This window comes from Phallusia mammillata, chromosome 2, assembly GCF_965637545.1.
Source record: "Phallusia mammillata chromosome 2, kaPhaMamm4.hap1.1, whole genome shotgun sequence".
NCBI lineage: Eukaryota > Metazoa > Chordata > Ascidiacea > Phlebobranchia > Ascidiidae > Phallusia > Phallusia mammillata.
The window spans coordinates 18,584,489-18,608,644 of NC_137253.1; the positions used below are offsets into that span (position 1 = coordinate 18,584,489).

The 24,156-nt window shown below is 35.6% G+C and overlaps 1 protein-coding gene across 1 annotated transcript in view; it reads left to right on the forward strand.

Moving 5' to 3' along the window:
- Positions 1-24,156, forward strand: part of LOC145215216 (mediator of RNA polymerase II transcription subunit 13-like) — a 46,861-nt gene that overhangs the window by 3,514 nt on the left and 19,191 nt on the right. Inside the window, exons 3-11 of the mRNA XM_080083890.1 lie at positions 3,298-3,382; positions 6,963-7,047; positions 13,397-13,477; positions 15,456-15,604; positions 18,089-18,225; positions 18,348-18,420; positions 20,489-20,590; positions 20,644-20,754; positions 20,858-20,999. Coding sequence (XP_079940016.1) covers positions 3,298-3,382; positions 6,963-7,047; positions 13,397-13,477; positions 15,456-15,604; positions 18,089-18,225; positions 18,348-18,420; positions 20,489-20,590; positions 20,644-20,754; positions 20,858-20,999 — 965 coding nt within the window. The remainder of the gene's footprint in view (positions 1-3,297; positions 3,383-6,962; positions 7,048-13,396; positions 13,478-15,455; positions 15,605-18,088; positions 18,226-18,347; positions 18,421-20,488; positions 20,591-20,643; positions 20,755-20,857; positions 21,000-24,156) is intronic.

Consider the following 24,156-nt stretch of genomic DNA (forward strand, 5'->3'; position numbering starts at 1 on the left):
AAGTTTGACCCCAAACGACCCAGCGGTTCACCCACAGGCCCACAAAACGAAAAAAATTAAAAACGGCTGTACTGACCCAAGTACATAATCTGAGGGTTTCATGCTTTGTTGGTTGGTGCAATGTAAGCTATTCTAAAGAATTTTGTAACTTTTTAATGTATTCACCCATGTTTACCCCTTAAACCCCAAAATAATAAGTTTTAGGCCAGAAATACAAGCCCCAATGTGCTGAAATGTTAAACAATTGTTTGCAGTAGGTTATTCGTTTGCAGTAGGTTATGCGGGAGTGCTCAGCTTGACGTCCGGACGGACGTTTTACGAGACAGTCGTGTTGGTGATTAGAAATCAGCTGTTTTTGCGCAGCCATGCTATGTCGTTTTATTAAGTTATCAAGCTCATTTTCACTTTTGGAAAATTGTGTTTAAAAACTGACCTTGAACGACAATATCAGGGTCAAAGCATGAGATTAGGGTTGGGCATTTGTCCGGTCAAATAAAATCTGGTCAATTGACCGGTCAAATACTGGTCAAATATTGGTCAAATACTATACACACTATTAAATCGCATTTTTAGTTAAATGTTGGAAGTTTAATCTTCTGCTAAACCATAAGTAATGGAAATGAAGGTTTCAACTCATGTAAATTTGTTTGTGAAATAGGAGATGTTCAGTTTATTTTATATTACAGACTTTTCCGACTGCATTGCATGCTTCATTTCATCAATGGCCCCACCTGTGTGTCTCTAATTTTCATTCAGTAATCACATTTGTGAACTGGATTCTCATAATATTCTATACATCAGATTAAAGTCTAATTTTGACTGAGATTGAACTGCAAAACTCGCTTATCCTGCTTAAAATCTTAATTTATGCTGTTAAGCTGTTGTCACATCTCCATTCATGCCAAAAAAGGAACATACAAAAGCTTGATATGTACGTACTTTATCCCAATAAGTACTGGCCTGTAACTTATCCACAAAAATCTATTCTGGGCACTTATAAGCAAAATATATAGCTACAAATTTTTTTTGGATCTACTATAGAAAAAAGGACTGTAGACCTACAAGTTTACACAGATGCTTTAAATTACTTAGATTTTTTTATCGGTCAGTAAAAATGTGCAACATTTGCAAAATGCCCAAGAAAATACTAATGAACTAACTTCCCTCATGGACCTATCACACCCGATTTTTATTAAGATAAAACGGTGCTAGAAGTGATCCATTTTTTTTAATTGCATTGTAAACCTTGCAAAGTTTGCCATAACGTAAATCTGATCTTAATTTCAAATGAAAAGTATCTCCTAATTCTTATGGGATTTATTTCAAATGAACAAAACACATCTACATTGGCTTAAAAAGCACTTATTAATACAAAAGTATGCCCTAAACTGTTCTACCTGAGGGTTATTAGAAATATATTACCCTTTCAACAACCAAAAAGCAAGTCCAAGAAAATTTACCACGTTTGATTGTTAAAATTAAAAATAGTATTTGACCGGTTAAATAAAGTGCTGTCAATTGACCGGTCAAATACTATTTTTTAATTTTAACAATCAAATGTGGTAAATTTTCTTGGACTTGCAATTGACCGGCTTGCCAACCCTACATGAGATTAAATTGAAAGTATTTTTCCTGTTCTTATTTACTGTTTTTTGTAATTATATGACAATAATGATGCAAAAAGAATACGGACAAAACTTTTAAAGTTGGGTTAAGGCTAAAGTTTTTCCTCAAGAATCTAAAAATAACCAGGATGTTTGTTACCATAAATCCGTACAAACGTGCATGTGGGGACCCAATCGTTTTTGCTTGCAAAAACAATCATATGTGTAGATCAAATGATGTGTATGTTAAATTGGTAAATATCTAACAATGATTGTGCCCTATTTTTACTGTTACCAAATTGCATATGCATGTGTGTGAGGACCCATTAGATTATGCTTGCAGAAACAATTATGTTATAAGTTCCAGGAAAAAGATAGGGACCCAATGCCAAATATATATCCATTATAAATGTAGTAAATGGTATATGTGATACATCGTTAAATATGATGTAGTATATATAAACTGGCAATATATAGGAAAACCACTATTCTAGTTATGCAATTGTTGTATCACACAGTTTTGCATGTATCCCTTACAATTATAATGAATGGTGTGTAAATATGGCACAGTTTCTGTAAAATGGAATATAGGAGAACCACTATTCCAGTTTAACAATGATTGTGCCCTATTTTTACTGTTACCAAATCGCATATGCACCCATTAGATTATGCTTGCAGAAACAATTATGTTATAAATATGTCAGTGCTCTTCCTTTTTACCTAAAGTCAAAACTTTTGACGTAAATTAATGTCAATCTGCACTGTGCGCAAAGCGTCTTTTGAAGTAGATATACGTTGACCGGACTGAAAGTGTTAGACATCAACATTTAAAAGAATACAGAGGTTCATTTATACATCAATTGAAACCTACACCCTTTTGCTAATATCCTGAAGGTCAAATATGAATGGTTCATTAAAAGTTTGTGATGCACCCTTGTATACCCTTTGGTACTGGTGCACCCCATGCATATTTTGGTGCACCCTAGGGTGCACCGTGCACACCGGTTGAAGAGCACTGGTATATGTGATACATCGTTAAATATGATGTAGTATATATAAACTGGCAATATATAGGACAGGGATGGCGAACCTTTTTAGTTGAATGGGTCATACATGAGATCATAATTCGGAAAGAAAACAAAGTGGGTCACATATTTTTTTTATGTGTCAATGTCAATGCTAAGATGCTTGTTGCTGGCGCTTCTCTGCAAGTCTTGCAATCCCATAGGTAGTTTTCAGCTTAATGCACGCAGCAGTCATATCTGAGCTAAGACGATTCCTGGCACTTGATTTTACCAAATTCATGTGTGAAAACAAGCATTCGCATGAATATGTTGAACCGAACATCGTCAACAAAGTTACAACAAATCGTTGTTGTACATTTAAATAAACATATCTGTTGCCTCACAATTGACTCAACAATCTATATTTTAAGACAATAGGCAATCTGGCGAAGGGTTTTAATTTAACTGTTGTGTTGCTTTTTAATCTTGGAAGTCTGGTAACCCTACCTATAGTAATCAGTATAAATTTTTAAAACTACAAGTGGGTCACTGGAATTCACGTAGTGGGTCACTTTGTGACCCGCGGGTCAGTGGTTCGCCATCCCTGATATAGGAAAACCACTATTCTAGTTTAAAAACAATTTCGTAAAAATTAGGAGAAGTAATTTACTGTGAACCTCTTTTTCCAGGAGCACCTAGAAAAAGAACTGTGGATATTTTGGTGGGGTGAAGAGCCAAGTGTTGATGAGATATCTCGACAAAGGGGTTTGAAAGGTACTGGTTGTTGTTGTTGAAGACATAGGTGCCGAGAAGGCGGTGGCGGGATGGCGCCGCTACCTTGGGTTTGTAAAGCACGGTGGCGGTCGCCGTGGAAATTTTGGTTAGTTTATAGCGGTATCGAATGAAATATGTAAAATCTGAAGAAACTTAGGAACATTTTTGCCTTTTAACAAGTGTACTGGCGATTCAGTCACGTATCGTGGCTTAAAACTGCAACTTGTTTTGATTAGTGTCTTGTTTATGACGTAAAAAACACAATTGTCTGCCAGTGAATGTTTGGCCATTGTTGTGTACAATGTAAATGTGTTGTAACAAATGGTTATATAAGATGATATGAAGCCGCAACAATTTGACGAAACATTTCTTAACGGTGCTAAACCAATGATAAACGCTACAGCAACGTGTTGCAATTGCCAACTAAATATTATTTCAGACATACCGTTTTTCTTCTGATAAGTTTGTTGGGCTTTGAGTTTGAGTTCTTGAACATAGAGGGAAGGGGGCCCATATTGTTTTTGTCCGTATTTTTTTTCTTTTTTCTGTATAACGCTGGTTTGTAATGCTCGTTTGGTAAAGAAGGAATGCTTCGTGGGAGGGCTCAGCTTGACGTCGGACAAACGTTTTACGAGACAGTCGTTTCGGTAATTACAAATCAGCTGTTTTGGGACAGCAATGTGTTATCACACACTTTTTTAGTTTTGACGAAGGTTTTCCAACTATGACGAGATTTAAACTGGATAAACGTGCTTCAGTTTCGTATATGTCAAGCAAAACTTTGTTGATCAACTTAAAGATGAAAAAATAAACTATTTTTGAAATGCTCTTTGTCAGCTTGGCCGCCGCATGACCACGGGTCACTAAAGGTCAACTTGTAGGTATTAGAAACACGGTTCAAAACTTTTTTTTCGTCACAACGTAGCGTTTTTTTGACAATCAATTTAAGAATCAATACTTAAGTCTTGTATTAATTAGGCAAAACGGTATTGTTGAACACTAAGGACAGCGTGCTATTGAAAATGGTGTCAAAAGGTCAACTGGTCGGTCAGCGTGTGCACCACGATAGGTTACTACAGGTCAATGGTACTCGATTTGCGAAACAAACTTAAGTGAAAAACAATTTGTTATGTATACGCTTGTAGCAAATTGCTTAATTCATTAATTCATAGTGTCTGTAACACAACTGTCATAGTGTCTGTAACACAACTGTAAAAATTGTGTTTGAAACCTGACCCTGGACGACAATACCTGGGCCAAAGCAAGAGATTAAATTGAAAGTATTTGTTTGGTTCTTTTTTAATGTTTTTGTATTTATATGACAATACATGAAGCAAAAAGAATATGGACAAATTTTTTTTTATTGTTGGGTTAATGCTTTATCACCGCGACAGTTATTTACTGTAAATCCGCGTGTGGGGACCCATTCGTTTTTGTTTACAAAAACAATCATATGTTTAGATTAAATGATGTGTATAGTAAATTGGTAATATAAGTTATTGATTATATAAAATGGAAGTATATCAGAAAGCCACCTTTCTGGTTAGTTGCTGACAATTTGTTTTACCATTACAAGGACAGTAAAATCCCAAACGGAATAATTTTTTTGAACAGTAACCATATGGCACAAAGTTTTGAAAGTACAGACAAATCCGGTTAATCACATACCGGTTATCGCATATCCGTGAGGATATGGTAGTGAAGTCTACCAATCTGTGCACAACTTTAACTGACCCCTCCTTTCTAATTTTGTCTGGGTCTACCCTGATGCAACAGTTTAAAGTTCAAATTGACTTTTGTTAGACTGTCAAGTGTAGTTGTTCTTAAATCAATTACATGCAAATATTTCCTGAACCCCCCTCTTTGAAAAGTTATAGGAGATTAAATAGACATACTGTTTATCGCTGAATGATAACAGGATGTCGTTATCTCAAAGTCATGTGCATTAATATTTATTGGCTCATATAATTGCCAATATTCATATAACAAGCTTTTAAATGAAGAGTTCAATGGGGCAAAATTACAAAACTGATGTTCCGGCAAGAAGACACTGATATTAATTTCTTGCTAAGTGCCAACTGCTCTAAATTCAAAGTATCAAACTGTATTGAGTTTTGAACAATGTTAAATGTAACAAATGGTTAAAAACATTTACTGTTATATTGTTTTTGACCCACCAAACACACAATGGTGGTCATAAATGTTAAATCGCAGGTAGTCAAACCACAGGGTTTAGGTTCACGTAATTGGTAACCTGCCAATGCTTGGCCTAATTATGGGTCCCCTTCCCTGAAGGGGACACACATTGGGTTTGTCCGATTTTTTTTCTTGTTTTTTCTTTTGTTTGTCTAACGCTGGTTTGTTATATGCGTTTGGCCAAGAAAGAGTGCTTCAAATTTATTTAAATTTGGACAGATGTTGGATATTGATTCAAACTTGATCTTCTTGAAGTTTGACCCCAAATGACCCAGATGTTCACCCACAGGCCTCCAAAACGTATTTTAAAAAAAAACGGTTGTATTGACTAAAGTACATGAGCTGGGAGTTTTATGCTTTGTTGTTTGGTGCATTGTAAGGTATTTTAAAGAATTTTGTACCTTCATAAAAGATTTACCCATTTTCACTCCTTCAACCCCAAAATATTTGATTCTTACTAACGCTGGTTTGTTATGTGCATTTGATCAAGAAAGAGTGCTTCAAATTTATTCAAATTTACACAGATGTTAGTTATTGATCCAAATTTGATCCTCCTAAAGTTTGTAAATCACTGGTTTACGATTAAGGCAAGTGCTCAGCTTGACGGCCAGGCAGACGTTTAACAAGACAGTTGTTTCAGTGATTAGAAATCAGCTGTTTTTGCGCAGCAATGCCATGTCATTTTATTAAGTTATCACACACATTTTCATTTTGGAAAATTGTTTTTAAAAACTGACCTTGAACAACAATAAGGTCAAAGCACAAGTTTAAATTGAAAGTATTTTTCCCGTTCTTTTTGACTGTTTTTGTAATGATATGACAATAATGATGCAAAAAGAATACAGACAAAACTTTTAAAGTTGGGTTAATGCCTTCTGAATGTTTTTTTTTAAGAATCTAAAAATAACCGGAACATTTGTTAATCGTAAATCCACACAAACGCGCATGTGGGGACCCATTCGTTTTTGCTTGAAAAACCAATCCTATGTGTAGATCAAATGATGTGTACATTAAATTGGTAAATAGGATATAGTATATGTCAGTTAAAGAGTGTATATGCAATGCATTGTAACTGTTTTTTCAAAACACTTGTGCGATTGCACCGTAGCCACGATATTTAGGGAGCATGACGTCATGTTTTGCGCTGTCTGAGAAAATATAATTTTAACTAAAGAGAATTTCTTTCTATTTTCAGCAACAAAAGATAGAAAATACTGCTCCGTTTTTAGATAAGCCAATACCAAAGGTTGAAGGCACTTGGTAATGACTCCCTGTTATCATGCAGCGGTAAACGGAATGTTTTGGGCCTATTAAATTGGTTTAGCCAGATTTATCTGCATGTTGGTTTCAGCCCAAACATTTTAGTGTTGACTTGTATTTTTAGATGAAAGCAGTGGTTGTTGGGAAGAAGGTCTTTCTTATGAATGTCGTTCTTTGCTGTTTAAAGCAATTCATAACTTGGTTGAAAGGTGAGTAAGGGTTTTTAAGGGTGCTGTAAGTGTGTAGCATAGTATTTGAAACCGGATAACTTCAAAATATGTTTTTACAAAAATCAGAGATGATACATATAGTATGCAAGAATTTCTGCCAATTGCCGCCTTATGCATATACCTGTAGAGACAAATGTTTTTCTCAAAACATGAGAGGCATGGGTTAAGTTTTTTTCAAAACATAGGTGAATGATTGCACAATTTCAGCCGCAGTGTGTTACATGGTGTTCTGAGTGAGAAAGTTGCTCTTTACTTTTTCTTCTCAGTTTTAACAACCATCTCCCATATTTGCTTGCACAAACTTTTTTAAGAAAAAAAAACTTAATCACAACATCTGCTAAGATAAACATCACTAGTACATTTTGCCCCACTGCTAATAGACACTTAATTTCCCAAGAAGCAATGAGTTTGGTTGATTGGTTTATGGCCGGAAATGGTTACTGCTTTATTCATGACCATGCTTGCCACCAGACAATGTTCTCACTGGAATATAGCTGTAACATGTTAGGTACTTGTCCAGTGCAAGAAAAAAAAAAGTTGCTCTACGTAACAAGATTATAAAAATAAACCCACTGAATTTCACTTGTATAACATTGAACTTTTCCCACATAAGGTGTTAACCAAATTTAATAATGTCTATTGAACCCCCTCCCACCTACTAAGTTTGTTGAAAGCTGTTTGGACATTTATGATTTTAGCTGAGAAATGCATCTATCAAGGTGGTTAGGCCAACAATAAAACTAAACGTCAAATAGCCTGGGTGACTTTATAAAATCACGTTACATTCAGAGCGACAAAAAACAGGAAACCTACTTACCCGCACAGAAATGCAAACAAAAATACTACTGTGCAGTACTTGCTCAGCTTAGATTTACACTTTACTTGAGAAGACCTTTTGTGGTTTTAATTGAAACTACACTGTACTACTATCATCTTTTCTGAATGTTTTTGAACAAACTCGTTGGTCAATAAAAATAAATAAGTAACAAAGACTAAAATTTGACACTAATGCCCTTGTGCATTGTTATTCAAATGGTATTGTAGCGCACGCTCAAGACGAACAAACATACATGTCCACCTAAGTGTCGTTATGTTATCCCAGTGCAATAATTATGGGTCCCCTTCCCTGAAGGGGACACATATTGATTTTACTCAAATGTTTTTTTGTTTTTTTTCTTCTCAGCAAAGTTTGTCCGACTCGTTTTTCCATCAAATGTTTGATGGATTTGGCTGACATTTACACAGATGGTAGATATAGTTATGTAGATGTGCATCCCACTTTGTTTTTGTTGATAACCCCAGTATTTACCCCGCTAGCCCCCTAAAATGGGTTATTTTCTTCCCAAAGTTTGTCCGACTCGTTTTTCCATCAAATATTAGATGGATGTGGATGAAATTTACACAGATGGTAGATATAGTTATGTAGATGTGCACCCCACTTTGTTTTTGTTGATAACCCCAGTATTTACCCCGCTAGCCCCCTAAAATGGGTTATTTTCTTCCCAAAGTTTGTCCGACTCGTTTTTCCATCAAATGTTTGATGGATGTGGCTGAAATTTATACAGATGGTAGATAAAGTTGTGTAGATGTGCATCCCACTTTGTTTGTCCAAATAACCCTAGTATTTACCCCGCTACCCCCTAAAATGGGTGAGTTTGTAAACAGTGTCAGAATTGGCTGAAATTTGGATAGCTTATAGAGTATGCCATTTATAACTATGTCGATTGGTGTGTTCAACCCTGTAGCCCCAACATTTACCCCACAAGCCCCCAAAGTGTAAACCGTATTTGTATGTTACTGGGCACCACAAATGAAAGATTTCTGTTGCTCAATAGTGTTACAAGGGCAACCAGTTGTATGTTACTCGCTTGTGACCTTGTGGATTGCTTGGTGAACATTTTTGTGCCATGGCAGTTAAGAGGTTGTTAACAACCCTATGACGTCAGAAACATTAACGGTTGTTGCTCAAAACACCTCTAGTGGTCGAAATTTTTAACATTGGCGGATTGGGCTGAAATTTTGCAGTACTGATGATTGAGCCATTGAGGTTTCATATTTTTTTAGTTTGTGTGTCGGACCCCATTAGTTACCCTACTAGCCCCCTAAAATGGGTCAGTTTTTTGAACAGTGTCGGGATTGGATAAAATTTGGGTAGTATGTGGACTATGCTATTTGTAGGTTTCGATTGATGTGTTTTACCTTGTAGCCCCAACATTTACTTAACTAGCTCCCTAAAATAAATGAACTTTTAAAAAACGTCCTAACTATATGAAATTTGCAAAGTTTATTAAACATACTAAGTCCTCAAATGTTATGTTTTGCCCTGTAGCACCACAACTTAACCAACTAATCTCTAAAATGTGTAACCCTTTTCACAATGTTTGAATTGAATGAAAATTGGACAGCTTGTAGAATTTGCTATTCATTTTTTGTTTTACCCCATTATGCCACTATTTACTCCTTCGTTTCTTTGAAAAAGAACGTTAAATAGGACATACTTCAAACAATACCTGGGGTGAATCTAAATTTATATAGTTTGTACTCTACATAGTATTAATATTTAAGCCCAGTCCCGATCACTGCGTTTTACCTTACAACACTAAACTTTTACATGGTTCTCTCTTGAAATACATTATTTACAACTTTGCATGTGTGGGGACCCATGAGTTTCTGCTTGCAGAAACAACTAAGGTTATAAAAGACAGTGAATGGTATGGGACCCAATATAAAATAAGCATAGGAAATATATCAATGTTGTAAAATAGGTTATAGTGTATATGCAAGGGCAATATGTGCTAAGCCACCCTTCTAGTTAGTTTTGATTTTTTTGTCCACCTATCGGACAAATGTGAGTAGGACTGTTTTCCTGCCATGGAGCTGCTCCATTTCCCCACACTGTGAAGGGATAGCAAACACCATATGTTGGTCTTGCTACTCTGTCGCAATGTACAGTAGTTTATGTGCTTGTATGTTTTCCAATGAGAGTAGGCCCATGTGTTTGTAAACAAGGTTCTGTCTGGCAAAACTTTTGATTGAATACAACAGAAAATGTGTCATTGAAATCTTGGTAAAAGGTCATTAGTGGTTTGTTTCTGCTTGGCTACCTCATAGGGGTAGGTTACAGCAGGTCACCATGAACACATTGCAATTTGTGAAACACAGTCACGAATGATTTGTTCTGCAGCAAATAACTAAAGATTCATTATGAACAGTAGTTCTTAAGCAGAGAAGCTTTTTCACTTCAACCAAGGTTTCTGAGTTTGGGTTTTTCTTTGGACTTGAGGGCATGCACAATGAGCTGGACTGTGTGCAATGTGTAGCCAATGTATGTGGCATGTGTGCCATGTTGTGAAGTTGCTGATCTACATTTGATACACATGTGACTAATTGCACAATTATGTTGCAAAGTGCCAATAGATGAGACCCAGTTAAGTTTGGGACAAAATGTGTATCCATTGTAAGTCTGGCAAATGGTGTATGTGGTAATCGTCAAAAAACACAATGTAAAACGCAATTATACAAAGAGTAACCTATGTAGTTTAACACTAGACAATGGCAGAATTTTGTTGATGAATACTGGAATGACAACTTTGTTTGAAGTAGAAATAAAATTTGTAATATTGATTGTGTACAGAAGTGCATTGAAAAAAGAATTGTATTAACTAAAGGCAGCAAATTTGATCAAAATTGATCAAGTGCAGGAGTAAAAACCAGGGAGTCGAACCGCTTGTCATACGGGTTCAGGTTTTGTTCGGGTTCACTTGGTTTTGTTTTTCAGGGTTCGTGTCCGGTTCAGGTTTTTATGGGTCCCCCTTTCCCTGAAGGGGACACATATTGTTTTTGTCCGTATTTTTTTTTCTTTTTTTCTTTTTTTCTCATTTTCTTTTTTTCTTTTTTTCCGTCTAACGCAGATTTGTTCCCACGTTTTGGTCAAGAAAGAATGGTTCAAACTTTTTCAAATTTACACACATTACAGATATTGGTCTAAAGATGGTCCATGTAAAGTTTGACCCCGTTTGATCCCTTGGTTCACCCACAGCCCCCCAAAACGTGAAATTTTTAGCGCGGCTATTGTTCCCACGTTTTGGTCAAGAAAGAATGGTTCAAACTTTTTCAAATTTACACTTATTATAGATATTGGTCTAAAGATGGTCCATGTTAATTTTGACCCCGTATGACCCAGAGGTTCACCCACAGGCCCCCGAAACGTAAATGTGTCTAACGCTCGTTTGGTCAAGAAAGACACTGTAGGCAGAAGTACCAAGAGAGTAACTCACTGGTTTACGATAGCGGGAGGGCTCAGCTTGACGTCGGACAGATGTTTTACGAGACGTCGTTTCAGTGATTAGCAATCAGCTGTTTTGCACAGCAATGCTATTTCGTTTTATTAAGTTATCACTCACATTTTTAGTTTTGGCGAAGGTTTTACACCTATGACGTGATTTAAACCTAATAACCATGCTTCGGTTTTGTATATGTCAAGAAAAACTTTGTTAATCAAAGTTAAGATGAAAAAATTAACTTGACTTTATTGCCAAATAAATATTTTTTTAAATGCTCGTTGTCAGGTTGGCCGCCGCATGATCACGGGTTACTTAAGGTCAACTAGTCGGTATTACAAATACAGCTCAGAACTTTCTTCATAACTTAGCGTTTTTTTGACATTTAATTTAGGAGTCAATACTCAAGGCATGTATAAAATAGGCTTAACAGTATTGTTGAACACGAATGACGGCGAGCTTTTGAAAACGGTGTCAAAAGGTCAAACAGTCGTTTGGCGTGTGCACCCTGAGAGGTTACTACAGGTCAATGGTACTCGTTTTGCAAAACAGAGTTAAATGAAAAACAATTTGTTATGTATACACTTGTAGCAAATTGCTTTTTAATTTAAAATCTCTGCAAAACAACTGTTACAGCTTTCTAAAAAAATTGTGTTCAAAACCCGACCTTGGAGGACTATATCAGGGTCAAAGCAAGAGATTAGATTTAAGTCTTTGTTACGTTTTTTTAATGTTTTTGTAATTACATGACAATAATAGTGCAAAAAGAATACGAACAATTTTTTTTATTGTTGGGTTAATGCTTTCTAAAAATTTGTCCTTAAGAATCTAAAAATCACCGCAACATTTGTTTACTGTAAATCCGCACAAACGCGCGTGTGGGGACCCATTAGTTTTTGTTTACAAAAACAATCATATGTGTAGATCAAATGATGTGTATAGTAAATTGGTAAATATCGTTTAGAATATATAAAATGGAAGTATATCAGAAAGCCACTCTTCTAGTTTTTAAGGAGATACATGCTCCTGAAATTTGGCTACAAGATTCGGAATTCTTTGCAAATATTATGTTTTTCAAAACAAAGTGCATAATATCTACAGTATAACAAAACAGTAGAATCTGTTCAAATGGCTCTGTGGCCCATTGAAAATGTCTTGGTGGCCCAGTACTGGACCATGGCCCACAGTTTGGGAACCACTCGTCTATTATAACAGTTCAGGCTTTTGTGTTTAAAAAGGAAAATTTGTGTTTAAAAACTGAACTTGAACGACAATATCAAGGTCAAAGCAAAAGATTGAATTGAAAGTATTTTCCCCGTTCTTTTTTCACCATTTTTTTGTAATGATATGACAATAATGATGCAAAAAGAATATGAAAAAGAACTTTTAAAGTTAAGTTAATGCTTTGTAAAAAATTTGTCCTTAAGAATCTAAAAATCACCGCAACATACGTTTACCGTAAATCCGCATGAACACGCATGTGGGGACCCATTCGTTTTTGCTTGCAAAAACAATCCTATATGTAGATAAAATTGTGTATAGTAGTAAATTGGTAAATATCATGTAGAATATATAAAATGGAAGTATATCAGAAAGCCACTTTTCTAGTTAAAAATGTATATTTTCGGGTTCGGGTTTTGTTTTGATGTAAGCAAATTATCCGGTCCGAACCCTGATAAACAAAACCAAGTGAAAAAAATTATCCGGTTTATTCTACCCATCATCTACCTATCCTTATCAAACTCCAAAAGAATTTTGCCTGTGCAGTGATTTTGATTTTTTTGCCCGTGCACAAAATTTAAACCAGACTGCATTTTTTACTGGTTCAGTTCCGGTGCGGGTCCAACGCCAAACAAAATATGGGGTTTACAAAATCGTAATTAGCGGTTCGGTTCGGGTTTAATGAAAATAACTCCTCAAACCGAGTTCGGGTTCAGTTTCGGTTCGACTCCCTGGTAAAAACAGACATTAACCTAGCACTAGTAATTTTAAATTATCTTAATTGAACTTTGTTAAAATTAGTTCTAACCTTAAAATAATGTTTTTAGGTGTTTGTTAAATGAAGGATTTGTCAGAGTTGGTCGATGGTTTATAAAGCCCTTTGGCAGAGACACTGAGGAAGATGTTTGGTAAGAATGCTACCAACTAATTATGGGTTCCCTTCCATAAGGGGGCACATATTGTTATTGTCCAGATTTCTTTTTTCTTTTTTCTTTTTCTGTCTAGCGCTGGTTTGGTCACGTATTTTTGTCAAAAAACTGCTGTACTGACTAAAGTACATCATCTAGAAGTTTAATGGTTCGTTGGTTGGTGCAATGTAAAGTAAGGATTTTTCTAATGTTTTATGAGATTCAACCATTTTTCACCCCTTAAACCCCGAAATAATTGGTTTTAGTTCTAGACCAGAAATACACGCCCTAATGTGCTGAAATTTTAGACAGTCGTTTGCAGTAGGGTATTCATTTAGTATTAAAATTTTGCCTTAATCGGCCAAACATTAACCTTTGCAGCCCATAATATGTGTACACTGTCAGGCAGACAGAAGTCCCAAGGGAGTAATTTACTGGTTTATGATTAAGGCGTTTTAGTGCAGAGGGGGGTACTCAGCTTGACGGCCGGACAGATATTTTACGAGACAGTTTTTCGGTGTTTAGAAGGTATTACAAACACAATTAAAAACGATTTTTCATCATAATGTAGCTTCTTTATTTTTGACCAATCAATTCAAGATTCCATACTTAAGTAATGTATAAATTAGGCAAAATGGTATTTTTAACACTTAGGACTGTGTGCTATTGAAAACAGTCTCAAAACGTCAAATAGTCTTTCGGCGTCTCACTGCACCGTGAGATGTTACTACAGGTCAATGGTACTCGTTTTGCGAAACAAAGTTAAGTGAAAAACAATTTGTTATGTATACACCTTTGTAGGTAATTGCTTTTTAATTTATGTGTCTGTAATACAACTGTTAAGACTTTTTTGGAAAACTTGTGTCTAAAACTGACTTTGGACGACAATATCTAGACTCAAAGAGATTAAATTGAAAGAATTTTTTTTGTTCTTTTTTACTGTTTTTGTAATTATATGACAATAATGATGCAAAAAGAATACGTACAAAACTTTTTTGAGTTGGGTTAATGCTTTCAAATAATTTGCCCTCAAGAATCTAAAAATAACCGTAACATTGATGTGTACAGTGAATTGGTAAATAGAAGAAAGAAAATATAAAATGGAATATATTAGAAAGCCACCCTTCTAGTTTTTATGGGTCCCCTTCCATGAAAGTGACACATATTGTTTTTGTCTGTATTTTTTTTCTTTTTTTTTGTCTAACGCTGGTTTGTTACAAGTGTTTGGTCAAGAAAGAGTGCTTCAAATTTATTCAAATTTACACAGATGTCAGTTATTGTCCATATCCTGAAGTTGACTCCGAATGACGAATTTAAAATAACTCAACATTCAATAAAAAACGTCTTCTTTGACACACTTACTTTTTGGCTGGATAAATGCCTGTATATTTGTTTGACTAGTCATTCCTGCAGTTAACATACAGCAACAACCAGCCTGTACTGAAGATAAAACAACTAACAATCACATAACAATGCCGATTGTTACTGCAACCACTATTACGTTGCGTAGCAAACCACGAGACACTTGCGTTTATCATTGATTGTGACCTTCAACTACTTTACGCCATAGGCGTGTATGTGGTCTTTTTGGCAATAATTTATTTTAAACAAAAACAGGGGAGACAATACATATGTTGTCAGTTGTCCCCCCTGTTTTTTTAAGAGGTTTAAGAGGTCACTCCTAAATCGACGCCTATGGATTGTATATATATAATATATAAGTATTTTTTACATTAGTAATTTAAAAACAAAGCAACCAGGCAATTGGTGACCGTTGGTGAAATAAAGATCTGTGATGCGGATGTCATGGCGAAAAGGTTGTGCACCCCTGGGCTATACCCATCAAGCTACCTTTCTAGTTTTTTTCAAACTTAACCAATAAAACGAGCAATTGTTAATACTTTCTACTGGTTTGTTGGTTTCCCCGTCTCTACCACAAGGTGGCCGTAAAATAATATTTTTTATTTTCTTGTTGCAGTGATAGATTTTCATTTTCTTTTTCATTCTTTCTTCATGGAGAAAGCTCAGTATGTACCACTGTGGAAGTTGCAAAACACCAAACTTTGGAACGGCTAAGCTACCAATATGTTCAAAGAATTCTTTCAAATATCCACCAAAATAGATCAGGTATTCAAACAAACAAATTTATGACAATTTTTATGGGTCAACTTATTAGATCTCCTATTTGGGGACACATATGTTTTTATGGGTCCCCTTCCCTGAAGGGGACACATATTGATTTTCTTTTCTTTTTCTTTCATTTTGCTTCTCGTTTTTCCATCAAATGTTCGATGGATTTGGCTGAAATTTACACGGATGGTAGATATAGTCATGTAAATGTGCATCCCACTTTATTTTTGTTGATAACCCCAGTATTTACCCCGCTAGCCCCCTAAAATGGGTTATTTTCTTCCCAAAGTTTGTCCGACTCGTTTTTCCTGATGGATTTGGCTGAAATTTGCACAGATGGTAGATATAATTATGTAGATGTGCATCCCACTTTGTTATGGGTCCCCTTTCCTGAAGGGGACACATATTGATTTTACTCAAATTGTTTTTTCTTTTTTTTTCTTCCCAAAGTTTGTCCGCCTCGTTTTTCCATCAAATGTTTGATGGATTTGGCTGAAATTTACACAGATGGTACATATAGTTATGTAGATGTGCATCCCACTTTGTTTTTGTTGATAAACCCAGTATTTACCCTGCTAGCCCCCTAAAATGGGTATTTTTTTCCCGAAGTTTGTCCGACTCGTTTTTCCATCAAATGTTTGATGGATTTGGCTGAAATTTACACAGATGGTAGATCAGGGGTGCAAAAATGCGGGTGCACGGTCGCGCCGCGCGACCAATAAACTTGTGTGCGTGACAGCAATTTGTAGCCACAATTATAGGTGGTCTATATTTTTTTGAATAATTTTCTCAAAATAATAATAAAGTTATGATGCAGTTCACAACAAGCGGAAAAAGTAAAGATTAGGCAACGGTCTACTAATATTGTTTTTCGCGAAAAACACGCTTGGTTCTAGCCGATTTACGTTAGTCACATATTTTTTGAAGCACTATCGCGATGCTACGGTAACTGTGCAATCATGAATTGACATGATGTCACTCACGCCGCACAAACATTTACAACGGATTTGTAGCTATTAGATTTGTAGCGACGCAATATTTTGGCAAAAATTTTTTCCAAAAAAAGCTGAGGTCATAATTCCCAATCTTCGTGTGATGTGTCGTATTACACAAATCAACACATGTATTTAGGGTTAGCCCGATAATACTGTATTATTTTGCACCCCTGTGGGAGATATAGATATGTAGATGTGCATCCCACTTTGTTTTTGTTGATAACCCCAGTATTTACCATGCTAGCCCCCTAAAATGGGTGTTTTTTACCCAAAGTTTGTCCGATTCATTTTTCCATCAAATGTTTGATGGATTTGGTTGAAATTTACACAGATGGTAGATATATTCATGTAGATGTGCATACCACTTTGTTTTTGTTGATAACCCCAGTATTTATCCCGCTAGCCCCCTAAAATGGGTGAGTTTTTAAACAGTGTCAGAATTGGCTGAAATTTGGATAGCTTGTATAGTATGCCATTTATAGTTGTCGATTGGTATGTCCTTCTAGTTACTCTTACAGCCCCAAATATGTTTTTACATGCTGTCTTTTGTCAAATTTGTGCTCGCTCAGTGCACAGCTGACGCAATGGAAGTGATTGATGATAGTGGCGAATGGAAAAATGCCTCTGCTTCACGCATGAACGCAGTCGTCACTTGACCATTTTCTCACTGGTTGGAATTAAGATGTTACGATGTTAGTTATATTGCGATGTAAAATGGTGTGTAAATATGGCACAGTTTCTGTAAACTGGAATATATAGGAAAACCACTATTCCAGTTTAACAATGATTGTGCCCTATTTTTACTGTTACCAAATCACATATGCACATGTGTGGGGACCCATTAGATTATGCTTGCAAAAACAATTACGTTATAAAGTGCCAGGAAAAAGATGGGGACCCAATGAAATGTAGGTGCCAAATATATATCCATTATAAATATAGTAAATGGTATATGTGATACATCCTTAAATATGATGTAGTATATAAAAACTGGCAATACTGTATGTAGGAAAACTATTCTGGTTACAGATAAATAATGCCCCCAGCACAACAAGTTAGCTTTTCCGGACACTTGCCAGTGACAACTGCTGTCATTAAATCACTATTGTTTTTTGACGTTATTACTCCGCAACTAGCTGGACAACTTGTCATGTGACTTCTATAAGTGTCACATCCAAGTTAAGCAAATTTGCTAGTAATGTGGTAATGTATATGTTTGTGCACTGGCGATATCGGCAATAACAAGCTATGAACCTTATCACCGACATAGTGTGGTTTTACCCCGAAACGAACCACCTGACTTCACCAAGTTTGCCACCCCACAGAGGAAAAAATATTCTCAAATATCGACACCTATGACTTTTGGTAAACTTTTTTATGTAAACATGTTTTATGGCAAGCTTCGGCATATCTTTGTAATGTTTTTCACAGATTTTCACTATTTTAAGTTTGACTTTTTTACACATTAATTTGTTTGGATTTGTAGTTGTCCTGGCTCCCTTTGGACTGGAGGCCAAACTTACTGGAGCAGTTTATCGTTCACCACATGATCCAACAGTGAAAAAGCTAATTGAAGAGTGGGCCCCATTTTATCCTTTAGGAAATGCAGACGATATAATGCCAGTATGTGTTAAAATAGTAACATAATGTTTAGTGGTTTAGAAGTGACATTTGAAAAAAGTATGTAAGAAGTAAAAATAGTAGATTAATGCATCTGGTGTCTCAACAAACCCACTTCTTTAAAGGATGATGAAGCAAGTGATGATGATGGTTATGATGACCATATTCCTGTACCTCCAGTGGTTGAAGTGGTTGTTGGTAAGTCTAACATAAAATATGTACTCCACAACTGTTATTATGGGTCCCCTTCCCTGAAGGGGACACATATTGTTTTTGTCCGTGTTTTTTTTCTTTTTTCTGTCTAACGCTGGCTTGTGAGACGCGTTTGATTGATTCAAATTTACAGAGATGTTAGTTAATAATCCAAATTTGATCCTCCTGAAGTTTGACCCGATTGACCCAGCCACAGGCCCCCAAAGCGTAAATTTTTTAAAATGGCTGTACTGACTAAAGTACAGCATCTTGGAGTTTCATGCTTTGTTGTTTAGTGCAATGTAAGTTTTTTTAAAGAATTTTGTATATTTTTTTCGGATTCACCCATTTTTCACCCTTTAAACCCCGAAATAATCGGTTTTAGTTTTAAGGCAGAAATACAAGCCCTTTGGTGCAGAAATATTTAAAATTGTTTAAGCATTTTGCCAGTTACCTTTACAACCCATAATATGTGTACGCTATCAGTCAGATATAAGTCCCAAGGGAGGAATTCACTGGTTTACGATTAAGGCGGCAGAGCGAGAGTGCTCAGCTTGACGTCCGGACAGACGTTTTATGCGACAGTCGTTTGGGTGATTAAAAATCAGCTGTTTTTTTGTGCAGCAATGGTGTGTCGTTTTATTGAGTTATCACGCACATTTTCAGTTTTGGCGAAGGTTTTACACTTACGGCGTAATTTAAACTCGATAAACGTAGTACGGTTTCGTTTATGTCAGGTAAAACGTCGTTGATCAACATAAATATGAAAAAATAAACTTAACTTTTTCGAATGCCGCGATAAATGTTCTTTAAATTCTCGTTGTCAGCTTGGCTGTCGCATAACTACGGGTCACTAAAAGTCAACTTGTAGGCATTACAACACCGTTAAGAATTTTTCGTCAACGTAGTTTCTTTATTTATGACAAATCAGTTCAAGAATCAGTACTTAAGTTATGTATAAATTAGGCAAAACGGTATTGTTGAACACTAAGGACTGCATGCTGTTAAAAACATTGTCAAAAGGTCATTAAAGGGTCGTTTTTGCGAAGCAAAGTTAAGTGAAAAACAAGTTGTTGTGTATACCTTTGTAGCAAACGACTTTTTTATATATTGTGTAATCTAACAGTTAAGACTTTCTAGGAAAATATGTGTTTAAAAACCGAACTTGAATGACAATATCAAGGTCAAAGCAAGAGATTAAATTGAAAGTATTTTCCCCTTTCTTTTTTCACCAATTTTTTGTAATTATATGACAATAATGATGCAAAAAGAATATGGACAAAAACTTTTGAAGTTAAGTTAATGCTTTGTGAAAAATTTGTCCTTAAGAATCTAAAAATAACCGCAACATAGGTTTACCGTTTTACTGTAACATAGGTTTACCGTAAATACGCGTGTGGGGACCCATTCGTTTTTGCTTGCAAAAACAATCATATATGTAGATAAAATTGTGTATAGTGCAGTAAATTGGTGAATATTGTATAGAATATATAAAATGGAAGTATATCAGAAAGCCACTTTTCTAGTTTCAATTTAATCTACCGATCATCTACCTGGCCTTATAAAACTCCAGAAGAATTTTGATAGTGCACTGTTATTTTTGACACCCCCTATAAGTGTTATCTCACGTGCGCTGTTTTGAAAAAAAAAAGATATGAAACAGACTGCGTTTTTTACTGGTTCAGTTTCGGTTCGGGTCCAACGCCAAACAAAATATGGGGTTCAACTCCGGTTCGGGTTTTTGGAAAATCGTAATTAGCGGTTCGGGGTCGGTTTGGGTTTAATAAAGTTATCCGCTCGGTTTGCAGGTTCGGGTTCAGTTCCGGTTCGACTCCCTGATTTAAACAGAATATTGATATCGGTGTTTGACCTTACAGCACCAAACTTTCGTATGGTTATCTCTAGGAATGTGTTGTTGTGGACCCATCAGTTTTCGCCTGCAGAACTAAAGGTTGAAAAACGTTGTCTATATGAGACCCAAAATAAACTAAATTTAGGGAATATGTTTCAAAATAGGTTATAGTGTATATGCATTTACATACAAGTGGGTTTAGGAGTTTTGTCAATTCTGCAGGTGGAGTGCATATGAACTATCCTTCACAATTTGTTCTGGTCCCTGTTGTTGGAATTTCAGGTGGAAGTGAACTAACAAACAAGCAAACTCTATGGGGAAGTGGTGGGTTACTTAATACTTGGTGTAACTCATTTTCTTGATTGAAATATTTTAAGGAACTGTATCTTCGTTTGAACAAGTATGGACAAATAGCCAGTTGTCAAGAAACTCAGAAAATTTGTCCGGTGACCTTTGCTGTTCAGAGCTAACATCGACAAACAATACAAGTTTGTGATTTCTTTTTGTATCTCTTTTGCATCAATTAATGCTGAATTATTTTGCAATAAAGACGTCTACAGTGCAATCTTTACATGTTTTTGTTTTGTTTAGCTAAACCATATCAGCGTCAAGTTCCAAACAAAGCTTGTGTTTTTTCTAATGGCATGGTAAAGCGTGTTCGCAGTGGAAGTCACAGAACCCACAGATTAAAATCAGGTTCTTCTTCCAACCATGTCACTGAAAACACTTCAAGGTATTTCAATATTTTGGTACCTTTGCCAAACAAATTATTATTTGTTTTCCACAAACCCCTTAAATGTTAAAATTTTGAAATGGTTAAATTTACCCAAGTACATGATTCAGGAGTTTTATACTTTGTTGGTGCATTCGTAAAGTATTTCGAATGGATTCTTCCCTTTGCCCTGAAACATTTGTTTTTAATTATGGGTCTCTTTCCCTGATGGGTTGGAATTACATTAAATTTGGACAGCTTATAGAATTTTCTATTTATAGGGGTCGATTGTAGGGTTTTACTTTTATTTGCCGCTATTTACCCCTTCTTTGCTATAAATAGAACATTAAATAGGACACACTTCAAATAATGTGTGAATTGAATCAGATTTGCATAGTTTGTACTTTTAATAGCATGATTATTTAAGCCAAGAACTGATCACAGTGTTTAACCATACAACAACAAAACTACTGATGGTTATCTCTTGAAGTGAATTGTTTTTAACTTTGCATGAGTTTCTGCCTGCACAAACAACCAAGGTTATAAAATATGGTGGATAATATGGGACCCATTGTAAAATAAGTATAGGGAATATATTAACGTTTCAAAATAGGTTGTAATGTATGTGCAATGGTAATATGTGCTAAGCCACCCTTCTTGTTAATTTATAGTATCTGTAATACAACTGTTAAGGCTTTCTAGGAAAATTTGTGTTTATTTAGGGCAAAAGTTTAAATTGAAAGTATTTTTTTGTTTTTTTTTACTGTTTTTTGTAATTACATGACAATAACAATGCAAAACCCGCCAGTCAAAAAAATATATAAACCCGTCAAATAGATAAAAAGCTAATACAGTAAATAGAAAAGCCACCTTTCTAGTTTAAATAGAATATGGATAAAACCTTTTTGAACATTAGGTTGATGCTTTCTACTAATTATGGGTCCCCTTCCCTGAAGGGGACACATATTGTTTTTGTCTATATTTTTTTTTCTTTTTTCTTTTTTCTTTTTTTCTTTTTTCTTTTTTCTTTTTTTCTTTCTAACGCGGATTTGTTCCCACGTTTTGGTCAAGAAAGAATGGTTCAAACTTTTTCAAATTTACACACATTACAGATATTGGTCTAAAGATGGTCCATGTGAATTTTGACCGTGTTTGATCCCTCGGTTCACCCACAGCCCCCCAAAACGTGAATTTTTTTAACGCGGATTTGTTCCCACGTTTTGGTCAAGAAAGAATGGTTCAAACTTTTTCAAATTTACACTTATTATAGATATTGGTCTAAAGATGGTCCATGTGAATTTTGACCCCATTTGATCCCTCAGTTCACCCACAGCCCCCCAAAACGTGAATTTTTTTAACGCGGATTTGTTCCCACGTTTTGGTCAAGAAAGAATGGTTCAAACTTTTTCAAATTTACACTTATTATAGATATTGGTCAAAAGATGGTCCATGTGAATTTTGACCCCTTGGTTCACCCACAGCCCCTCAAAACGTGAAAATTTTAAAATGGCTATACTTGCTAAAGCAGATGTTTCTGGAGTTACATACGTTTTGATTGGTACATTGCAGCGTATTTTAAACTATTTATGGGTCCCCTTCCCTGAAGGGGACACATATTGTTTTTGTCTATATTTTTTTTTCTTTTTTTCTTTTTTCTTTTTTTCTTTCTAACGCAGATTTGTTCCCACGTTTTGGTCAAGAAAGAATGGTTCAAACTTTTTCAAATTTACACATATTACAGATATTGGTCTAAAGATGGTCCATGTGAATTTTGACCCCGTTTGATCCCTCGGTTCACTCACAGCCCCCCAAAACGTGAAATTTTTAGCGCGGATTTGTTCCCACGTTTTGGTCAAGAAAGAATGGTTCAAACTTTTTCAAATTGACACACATAATAGGTGTTGGTCTAAACATGGTCCATGTGAATTTTGACCCCGTTTGATTCTTCGGTTCACCCACAGCCCCCCAAAACGTGAAATTTTTAGCGCGGCTATTGTTCCCATGTTTTGGTCAAGAAAGAATGGTTCAAACTTTTTCAATTTTACACACATTACAGATATTGGTCTAAAGATGGTCCATGTGAATTTTGACCTCATATGACCCAGAGATTCACCCACAGGCTCCCGAAACGTAAATGTGTCTAACGCTCGTTTGGTCAAGAAAGACACTGTAGGCAGAAGTACCAAGAGAGTAACTCACTGGTTTACGATAGCGGGAGGGCTCAGCTTGACGTCGGACAGACATTTTACGAGACATCGTTTCAGTGATTAGAAATCAGCTGTTTTGCACAGCAATGCTATGTCGTTTTATTAAGTTATCACTCACATTTTTAGTTTTGGCGAAGGTTTTACACCTATGACATGATTTCAGCCTAATAAGCGTGCTTCGGTTTTATATATGTCAAGAAAAACTTTGTTAATAAAAGTTAAGATGCAAAAATTAACTTTACTTTTTTGCCAAATAAATGTTTTTTTAAATGCTCGCTGTCAGGTTGGCCGCCGCATGATCACGGGTTACTTAAGGTCAACTAGTCGGTATTACAAACACAGCTCAGAACTTTCTTCATAACGTAGCGTTTTTTTAACAATCAATTTAGGAGTCAATACTCAAGGCATGTATAAATTAGGCTTAACAGTATTGTTGAACACGAATGACGGCGTGCTATTGAAAACGGTGTCAAAAGGTCAAACAGTCGTTTGGCGTGTGCACCCTGAGAGGTTACTACAGGTCAATGGTACTCATTTTGCGAAACAAAGTTAAATGAAAAACAATTTGTTATGTATACACTTGTAGCAAATTGCTTTTTAATTTAAAGTGTCTGTAACACAACTGTTACAGCTTTCTAAAAAAAATTGCGTTCAAAACCCGACCTTGGAGGACTATATCTGGGTCAAAGCAAGAGATTAGATTTAAGTCTTTGTTACGTTTTTTTAATTTTGTAATTACATGACAATAATAGTGCAAAAAGAATACGAACAATTTTTTTTATTGTTGGGTTAATGCTTTCTAAAAATTTGTCCTTAAGAATGTAAAAATCACCGCAACATTTGTTTACTGTAAATCCGCACAAACGCGCGTGTGGGGACCCATCAGTTTTTGTTTACAAAAACAATCATATGTGTAGATCAAATGATTTGTATAGTTAATTGGTAAATATCGTATAGAATATATAAAATGG